This window comes from Vicia villosa, linkage group LG1 (assembly GCF_029867415.1).
Source record: "Vicia villosa cultivar HV-30 ecotype Madison, WI linkage group LG1, Vvil1.0, whole genome shotgun sequence".
NCBI classification, from domain to species: domain Eukaryota; kingdom Viridiplantae; phylum Streptophyta; class Magnoliopsida; order Fabales; family Fabaceae; genus Vicia; species Vicia villosa.
In genome coordinates, this window is record NC_081180.1 from 18,802,764 (window position 1) to 18,813,024 (window position 10,261).

Genomic DNA, 10,261 nt, shown 5'->3' on the forward strand with positions numbered 1-10,261 from the left:
GAAAACTTCTTTCAGTTCTTCATCTTCTTACTCTGCTATTGCATACAAACCTCTCACTTTTCATTTTGCTTCATCATTTTCTTTCCAAAAATCATCTTAAACCATTTTTCCAACATTATTTCACCAAAAAAACATAAGTATGGTAATGCTACTGAGTAAGCATTTTTTTTCGCATAAAGATTGCAAATAAGTCTGGTAATGCTACTTGTTTGTAGAGCTGTTTTCGGTCCGATCCGGTCCGGGTATTTGCTATCCCGAGAGCCGGACCGAAATAGTATCGGGTAAATCCGGACCGGACCGAAACAGTGATGGACCAATTTTTTGGACCGAAACCGGACCGTTACTTCGGATATCCGACAAAAGTATTCAATAAATATCCAATATAGTATCCATTTTTGATATCGGATAAAAAAATTACCCATTCCCGGACCGAATAACATTTGGTCGTTCCAATGGACCGGTTCCACCGGTCCAGTTTCCGGTCCGATTCTCGGATCCTATGGACCAAATACAGCCCTACTTGTTTGCAAATAATAATTCATTAATTTCAATAAAATATTTATATATAATGATTAAGATAATGTAATTTTTGAAAAATAAAAATTTCAAAATTTATTTAATGATATTAGATTAACATTTTTGAAAATTATATATATATATATATATATATATATGATTTTGTTGTGAGAAATGAGAACAATAAATTATAACCGTATGATTTTTATAATTTTATTTAATGAAAATCAATGGATGTAATTATTTTAATCTTCCGTACACCTATTTCACCGGAAAACTACATTGACTAAACTTTTTGAGCGTTTCATTATCCCTAAATTGCCTTGCCGCTAGCGGCATATATTTATTCAGAGTAATCCTTATTTCCTCTCGTGGTCGCCATTGATTTTACATTTCCGCTGTCACAATGATCACCGAACAAACTACCATGGTGACGGTCAATAAAGAATAGTTGGAAATTGTGAAAATGAAGGTATGGTAGTATGTGTGTAGTTCTAAATGTAATATATAAGGAGTTTGAGCACAGAGATAGAGGGAATTTGATAAGAATGGACAAATCCATGAATGAAATAGAAAATGAGAGGAAAGAGAATATGAGAGAAGGAAACATTAAAACTTAAAACTCCAAAATGTAGTTTTCCGGTGAAATAGGTGTACGGAAGATTAAAATAATTACATTCATTGATTTTCATTAAATAAAATCATACGGTTATTATTTATTGTTCTCATTTCTCACAATAATCAAGTGTTATCACCGGAGTCGCTCCCTATATATATATATATATATGAAATTCAGAAAAAGAATTGACATATTAGAAAACTGAATGTCCATCACTAAAAACAAGTCTTAAATTGGAGAAGAGACTAAAATTCAACACAAAACATTAAAAAAAAGACCAAAATCGTGGATTTTAAAATGAAGGAATCAAAATCCAAAAAAATGATAGTTGAGGGATTAAAGTTGCAATTAAGCTTAATGATAATTAAGCAAGTTTAAAAAAAAAATAAAAAATTAAGACATTTCCGTGATTTCGAACTTCTTAGTTCTTACACAGTACCCGTGGTTCTAGACGACGTTGTTGATTGTGCTCTAGACGATCGACGACAATGGAAGAACATCGGAGAAAGAGCGGAAGATGGAGATACATATGGCCGCTGTGGACAACGCTGTTACTTCACCTCATCGCCATTCTTCTCTTCACCACCGGTTTTCTCCTCACCAGAACCGAACTTCCTTATCACAGCCACTGCTCCGATGTTTCCACCTCTCCATGCTTTCCTTCTTCTTCGAACAACGGATCTTGCTGGACCAAACCCTCCGTTAACCGTCTCGTTATCATCGTTCTCGATGCTCTCAGGTACTCAACACTATACTACACACTCGTGCTTCGGAATTAGTGTTGCGATTTGTTAATTTTGTTGTGGTTTTTTAGGTTTGATTTTGTTGCTCCCAGTACCTTCTTTGCAGGTTAGTTATCTCTAATCTCTCTCTGTTAGTTGTTTTAATGTTGACTTCAATTTTTGTCATAAAAATCTATGAAGCACATGCACCTCGAACACAACATCGACACTGACACGGAGACACTAATAATAATTTGAAAAATTAAACGTAATCATAAATTTGAAAAATGAATAAATTGAACGTAATCACAAGTATTGGTGTAGGTGTCTCACATGATTACAGACACACTTTTTTTCGAGAGAGGTGTCAGGGCTACATAGATTAAAAACTAAGCTGATTGATTATATGCATTTTATATCACAGAACCAAAACCCTGGATGGATAAATTGCAAGTTTTGAAAGATATGTCGTCTTCACGACCTTCCTCTGCCAGGATTTTCAAAGCCATTGCTGATCCACCTACCACAAGTTTGCAGCGCTTGAAGGTATATTCAATTTTACTCTAGTTATTGCATCACAATTTATAATTAATGGCCTTTTTGGATTGACTTATTTGAGTTTATCTACGAGTATATATAAGCATTTGTTAGAATATTTGAGAGAACTTGTGAAAACAACCAATGACATTTCATAAGTTGTTTTCAGCTTGTTTCTATAAACTCTTCGGGATACTTTCTGAAAAGAGTTTATAGATGTTGCGAAAACAATTATGGAAATAGATTATAATATGCGATTACATATGATAAAATGCTGTAAGCTGATTATGATTATATATGCTATTAAGGAAATAGATTTTAAATTGGTAATGCTCTCCATCAAAAGATTATTTTGACTGTGTATCTTATGGATATCATAGGAGATTGAAAGTTTCTTTGTTTGAGCTAATAGGCTTCATCCGTTTTTTTTTATAGGGCTTGACAACTGGTGGACTTCCAACTTTTGTAGATGTTGGTAATAGCTTTGGTGCACCTGCTATTGTTGAAGATAACTTCATCAATCAGGTGGTATTTCTTTTTCGATTTTTCCTTGCCTTGGTTTTAAATATTGGTTTAGTTTTAAGTTTGAAATTTCTCCTTGTTTCTATATTACTTAATACGAATTGCCGACAAGGCAGTTCGATCCAATTCTACTTCTAAATACATATTTTTCTACCTACAGTTGTTTCAAAATGGGAAGAAAGTTGTTATGATGGGGGATGATACATGGACTCAGTTATTTCCTCATCATTTTGAAAGATCTTATCCATACCCTTCTTTTAATGTCAAAGATCTCCACACGGTAGGCCTTATATTGTGCTGAGTTTGAGTTTGGACTGACTTTTTAATCCTTGCAATACATGTTAATTGAGTAGCAGTGGTTTGTATCTTTTTGTCTGGTCTATCTTTCAGCAACTGTAATATGACATTGCTTATTTTTTAGGTTGATAACGGATGCATTGAACATTTATTTCCCTCCCTATATGAAGAAGATTGGGACGTTCTTATTGCACATTTTCTCGGAGTGGTATGTTTGATATCATTTATTACTATGCACATCCATATTTTGTATCTCGTTATTCCCATTCTCACCCCTCATCATTTGGATAGGAAATGTTATATGCCCTGTATTTTATTGTTTTGGTTTAGGATCATGCTGGACATATATTTGGTGTTGACTCCACTCCAATGATAGAAAAGTTGGAGCAATACAATAACCATTTAGAGGTTAGTTTTGGTAATCCCTGATTATCTGTGGCCTATCCTACATGGTTGTTTGTTCCTTTTCAGTTTTTACTATGTTAAGTAGCATTTTATTGTTAACTAGTGAGTCTTGTATGACCTACGTTTTCTGCTTCATTTATCCCATCATTTTTGTTATATGCTGTCTGACAACTTCTGTAAGTTAATGGTACCTCTCCTGTATTTTTGGTTTCTATTTTGTGGTCTTTTATCCAGTTTAGTTTTTGCTGATTCCCATGCCTGGTTAGTAACCAAACTAATCCAAATTTGCTTAGAGAGTTATTGAAGTGCTGCAAAGTCAGGCTGGACCTGGGGGCTTACATGAAAATACCTTGCTTGTGGTAATGGGTGACCATGGGCAAACCTTAAATGGTGATCATGGTGGTGGGAGTGCGGAAGAGGTGTGTACCACTCTCCTGGTGTTTTATTGATATGCTTTTCTTGATTAATACATAATTTCCCCCCATTTTACTTACGATAACATCTTGCAGGTGGAAACAGGCTTTTTTGCCATGAGTTTTAAGGAGCCTCTTAATTCAGTGCCACCAGAATTTGATAATCACTCTTGTCAAACAGATCTGGTATTTACTATCCCTTTAAAGTTTGTAACATGCATAAACATGCTGGTTTGTTGGTGGCTCAAAGAGCCTTTTGATCTGTTTTCAACAATTTTCTGCCTGTTCCTAGTGTTAAGTGCCCCTAGTGTTATGCTAGAACAGTCAAATTGGAAAGAACTAATAATTTGGAAAATTGAGAGTCATAGAATAATGCTTAGTGGATAAATATAAAATTAGGGAGCCACTGAAACAATGCCACATTACACATAATATTACCTAATATGTCTTTAGATAATATTACGTATTCAATGTTACATTTTTCAAGTGGTCCATAATTGCTTATTGATCCATGCCATGATATCGCGTAATATATCTAACTCAATGGATAGCTCAGATACATTGTCATTGTACTCATTGACAGAGTGATCTTTTACTCTTATCTGACTCTCAAGATCATGAAACTAAGTTAGATCTTTATATTATAATTATGTGCTTTGATTTTAATTATTTCTTCTGGGTAAATTACCTATCTTGTCTTACATATCAGGATGGAAAGAATGTATGTATCAGCTTTATGCAACAGGTCAGGAAAGCTATTCTGTTCTAATGGTATTTTGAATTTTATATACTGTGCATAATTTAATTTGTTCAAGCCCTGTATTTATCCCTATCATCCTTTACAGCTTGATTTTGCAGTAACTATGTCAGCATTGCTCGGCATACCATTCCCCTATGGAAGGTGCAGTGTAAGCATCCTGTCTACGTTACTATTGTCTACTTTGTTGTTATATTTATCTATCTATATATAATTAATTGTAATGCATTCCTTAACCTACCATCTATATTTCTCAGTAGCTTGTTATTTTTTAGGATGAGCTGTGGGTAAAATGGGAAGCTATTTAGGTCTCATATCTTCTGATTTAGTCATTCGTTATTTATTTTATGTTTAGAGGCGGCAAGGGAATAGGGTAGCTATTGCTTGAGAGTATTGTTCTAACTTTTTAGTGTTGTTTGATGTTGACAGAAAGTCACTGGAGTTGAAAGGGAACCTATCTTGTACAAAGTTTTTTTGTAGAGGATAAATAAATATATGTTCGATTTTTTGACCAAATGTATCTATGAAGTGAAGAAAAACATTTTTTCACACAATGATTCTCTGCCCTTTTCTCATTACTTACTGCATCTTTATATAGAAGCAAAATACAACAAACTCTCCCAAATTATAGTACCTGTGTATAGCTAACAGTATCTCAGAATTATATTAGTTGCATAAAATATAGAAAATCCTAACTGCTTTTATTATTCTAAGGGTTGTATTGCATTTGCTGAAGCTTGATTCAATGTACTTCATGAATCTTGATTCAATAAAAGAAGCTTGGTTCATAATAAAATACACCTTTGCTTTTAAAAAAATATACGGGTATAAGCACATGGGCTCTAGTACTTAAACTAAACTTTCCTATTGCCACTCCCATAAAAATATTCCTTCTGCGAAGCCATAATGATTGGCCACATCGATACATTGTTGATTTTGTATGACCTGAACCCCATTCTTGAATCATTTTTTCATTCCGGAATCTTGTATTTTGATGTTTGGTTTTTCATATTCTTATGGTATGGCATCATGTGGTATCCCATTGTTATGAAAATTTCTTTACTAGAACTATGTTAAGAACTCACAAGGTAATATTTTTCATTCCTCAGCATTGGTAGCATCAATCCTGAATTATACGCATTAGGAGCTGGTAGTTGGAAATATGATCCATCTCAAAAGCTTCCAGAGTCAGACGTCTGGATGAAGAATTATGCTAATGCACTTTGCATCAATACTTGGCAGGTACTTGATGAATATTTGGTTCTCAATTACAAATTATCATTTCTAAAACTTTGTCACTATATATATTCTAAAAAATTGTGAAATGGACCTTGATGGTGCGCACTTAAAAAATATTGGATACCTCTCTTTCCTGGCTGCTGGATTTGCCCTTACTCCACCTTTGAGATATTATTGACTTCAAAACCAAGTAATGTCTCTCATTTAACAAATTAGTGATTTTTAAAGATCCCAATGCTTATATTTAACAAAGGACTTTCTGCGGGAATTCTATAATTGATACCACAATGCTGCCCAAACACATAGACAAGCAGTAGACTATAACATGTAAATATTTTCCAGAATGAACCAACACAGAGAAATTATTTTTTCCCATTTGATGCTACTAGGATTCCCATATTAAAACTGATCTTTTCCAGACGGAACCAACACAACTAAATTTAGTTTCCTTTTTTACAACTTACAACTTATATTTTATAGAGTAACAGGTATAGGTAGACACCAGCTAATGGGCTCAAATTAAATCATTGGAATCCCATGACTTGGAAGGATTACTCATAAGAAATAGAAATGCTTAGAGAGAATTGGTTATTAGTACTGAGTTGGCGAGTTTGTTAGGTTGTACTACAGAATACAGCTTTCTCTTTCTCTTGAATTAGGTTTCTGTCACATTCTAGTTTTTTGTGTTCTCAAGCGCGCTCATGTATGTGAAAGACATTATGTAGTCATTTCAACTGTGTACTTTTTTAGGTGAATAGTCATTTCAACTGTGTATTTTTTAGGTGAAGAGATATATAGATGCTTACTCAGCTTCGTCAGCTGTTGGATTTTCTCATGATGACTTATCCCGAATAGCAAGTGTTTATGCTGAAGCAGAGAATCATTGGTTGCATTCCACCAAAAAGCTTCTGCTTGATAGTGATGGTGACAGTGATGCATTAATGCCTGCACTTAAGTGGCAAATTGATGCATACTTCAAATTTTTAACAACGGTTGCTGAGTTAGCTCGCTCAAAATGGACCGAGTTTGATTTAAACATGATGGGAAGTGGCATTGGAATCATGTTAATGTCACTTATATTTCAAGTTTTTGCTATTTTGAGGGCCACTAAACAGCTTGGTGTAAATTCTTTGTCGTCGTCCGGAAATTCTTCAGTTATCACTTCCTCAATTTTCACATTATTTTTACTTGGAATACGCTCATGCAGTCTTCTTTCAAATAGTTATATCTGTAAGTGCGAACATTTTCACATGCTCTCCACTTAGTATATCCAAAATGGTTAAAATTCATCGTCATTATGTTTCTCACTTGAACTTTGCCTTCAGTGGAGGAAGGGAAAGTAGCAAATTTTCTTTTGAGTACATCGGGGATTGTGGCATTACGTCAGTCAGTTATCAAGGAGAAGCTGCTAACAGAAGTATGTGTTTAGTTTAGTTTAGCTTAATTTAATTTGCTTTCTTCTTTTGTTTTAGAACCAAGTATTATCTATGAATTTTTTCTTGCATGCTAAGGTATTTGTGCTTGCAGAGCATTGGGTTCCTTCTTTTGAGCACCCTCTGCCGATTCGCCATTGAAGTTGGGCTGTCCAAGCAGGCTGCAACGTCTGCTTTCATGAAAGACTACAGTTCATGGATTGCTAACATAGCATCAAATTTACCTGTTTGGGACTATACAGCAAAATTTATACCAATGCTGGTTTTGATTCTGTTAGCATTTTGGCTTTACAAGGCCACCAATTGCAGCTTCTTTGATTGGCCATGGAAGTATGTCATACTGGGTACTATCTTGTCTTATATGCTAATAATTGTGCATTGGATCACAGACAGTGATGGATTTGGTGTTGCAGTGATGCCTGAAAGCATTGGAAGAAGTTATATTCCTAGAATTGTTTATGCTATTTCTTTGGGACAATTGTTATTACTGGCATATGGTCATCTATTTAAGCGTAATTCTATAGATTGCAAGACAAAATTAGTTACAAAAACCACGGCCATGTTGTCTGCGTGGAGTTCAACTGTCATTCTTCTTTCCGGGAAACAGGGTCCCATAATTGGCTTCGCATCCCTAGTTGGAGGTGCTCTTTATTTTTATGCTCATATGCTGTATACTAAGTCTCTACTTTTTTCTTCATATGCTTTTCTGGCATGACTTTGTTTATGCTGTTAATACCTGTAGATTAGCATTGGTTTTGTCATTTGGTTGTACTTTCATGAGCTGAAGAAATATGTTTTTGTGATGAATTTACTTCCAGGTTATTGTATTATGAGGTTGGATAATATAGAAGAAGATAGCAAGGATAGACCTAGCAGGAGTTTTTCTATTATGCAATGGAGCCTCTTTGCCACATGTGTCTTTTTTTGCAGTGGTCACTGGTATGGTGCAACAACTTTTTTAGTTTAACTTTTGGAGTTATAACTAATTTCTTTTCAAATATTGTGTATAACTTCATAGGTTTCTTTGTCTTGAATTCTGTTGATATTTTTTCAGGTGTGCGTTTGATGGTCTCCGCTACGGGGCTGCATTTATAGGGTAAGTAATATGTTATAATGCGTGCTTTTTATTTTTAAGGAGTACATCAAACACCTAAGATACATTTGGTGTCAGATACTGGAACTCTTGCACAATTAAACAATTGTAACCACTGCAATCTGCCTACATTAAAACTGTTTCTCTATGGAATGGTTGGTTATTGACTTTTAAAGGGGTTTAATCTCTCTGTTCTAACTTTTATTATTACTACTCACTTAGTAAATTGATCATCTAAATACTACTTCATTTTCAGGTTTGAAGAGTTTATGCTTGTTCGCCAAGCAATCCTTCTTACAATTGATACCTTTGGTTTTTCTATCATCCTTCCAGTATTTGGACTCCCATTTCTTGTTGCATCAAAGTATGATGATAACCTAGGAAAGCATTTTATTTTCACACAATTATCTCAAGTGCGTGTTCTTCTCCTTTTGTCGATCCACTGCTTGATTACTGAATGGTTCGCGTGTTCATCGTAATAACAATTCTCTGTTTTATATAGATGTATACAACATATGGGCTCATAACAGCAGTAACAACCACTTTCACTATACTATGTGTCACTATCCAAAGGCGGCACCTGATGGTAAATGGACTATTTTTGCAGTAATTTTCATCTACACGTATTTAACATTATATTTTGACGTCTGGATAATATACTAAATGCATATTTAATATTATATTTTGCAGGTTTGGGGCTTATTTGCTCCGAAGTTTGTTTTCGATGTCTTTGAACTTATTCTTACTGATGTCTTGATTTGTTTGGCTTCAATTTACTATTTTGATCAAGGGAATGATAATGATGTTGAAGTGAAATCATCTGACTCCTAAAGGACTCCTAAAGAACACACAGTGATCAATTTACATTTTTTTGAGTTTCCATAGTGTTTACTGTCGTTTTAGTTTAGATTGATAGTTATTTGATGTTTGTTTGTTTGTGTTTAACATAGCAAAACAGTGAAAGTATGCAATAGCACAAGAACTTCAAAGTTTAGATTCATATGCATTTTTGAAAACTTTCCTGCATGCATCTTGGGTAGAAACATTGTCTAAGATTGTATTTTTTTTTGAATCCGAAGTCATTTTAATCCGATTAATAGTGCTATAATCCATAATTTGATTCAAACATTAATAAACACGAACATCATAGAATAATGTAATGTATTAATTATTCTCTTTAGAGCTCTAAAATTTGCATGCCAAATGGCCCAACTACTATGCTTAACGGCTTTATTATTACATGCATCAATGTTATTTGAAGAAGCTAAAGTAGTGTTTACAACTGAGACATTTTGGAGAAACTTGTTGCTTAAGCTAGGCCTTAAGGGTTCCAAAGCTGAAGCAATATAATCCACTTTCATCTAGGAAGCTTTCAAGAAGAACAACACTAGATGCCTGAGATTTAATAAAATACACATTAGAGTGGACTTCAAAGTAAGCATTGTTATCTTTGCAAATTTGGACACTGAAATTAAATTTTTGGTAATTGTAGGGACAGAGAGAATGTCATTTAGATGCAATGTAATGTTGGACTCAAAACTAAAAATGAATTTAGAGTGACCTATTGATTTGACCTTTAGACCAAATCCATTACTAATTAACATTCTATTTGGACCTATAGAAACTTTCACATTATGGATATTCATAAAGTGCGAAGTTATAAGGTGGGATGCACTTGAGTTAGCGAACCAGACTTGTGATTCAAGTC

The 10,261-nt window shown here is 34.2% G+C and overlaps 1 protein-coding gene across 1 annotated transcript; it reads left to right on the forward strand.

Annotated features, from left to right (window-relative positions):
* The first annotated feature begins 1,328 nt into the window (after positions 1–1,328).
* On the forward strand, positions 1,329–9,553 carry LOC131630199 (GPI ethanolamine phosphate transferase 3). The gene is made up of 20 exons (XM_058900986.1): positions 1,329–1,874; positions 1,950–1,984; positions 2,282–2,403; positions 2,830–2,919; positions 3,077–3,196; positions 3,338–3,421; positions 3,544–3,621; positions 3,912–4,037; positions 4,128–4,217; positions 4,741–4,776; positions 4,877–4,932; positions 5,898–6,030; positions 6,810–7,257; positions 7,353–7,444; positions 7,555–8,101; positions 8,279–8,399; positions 8,515–8,556; positions 8,810–8,966; positions 9,056–9,139; positions 9,244–9,553. The coding sequence occupies exons 1-20, from the start codon at positions 1,624–1,626 to the stop codon at positions 9,382–9,384; spliced, it is 2,853 nt and encodes a 950-aa protein (XP_058756969.1). The 5' UTR covers positions 1,329–1,623; the 3' UTR covers positions 9,385–9,553.
* The last annotated feature ends 708 nt before the right edge of the window (positions 9,554–10,261 follow it).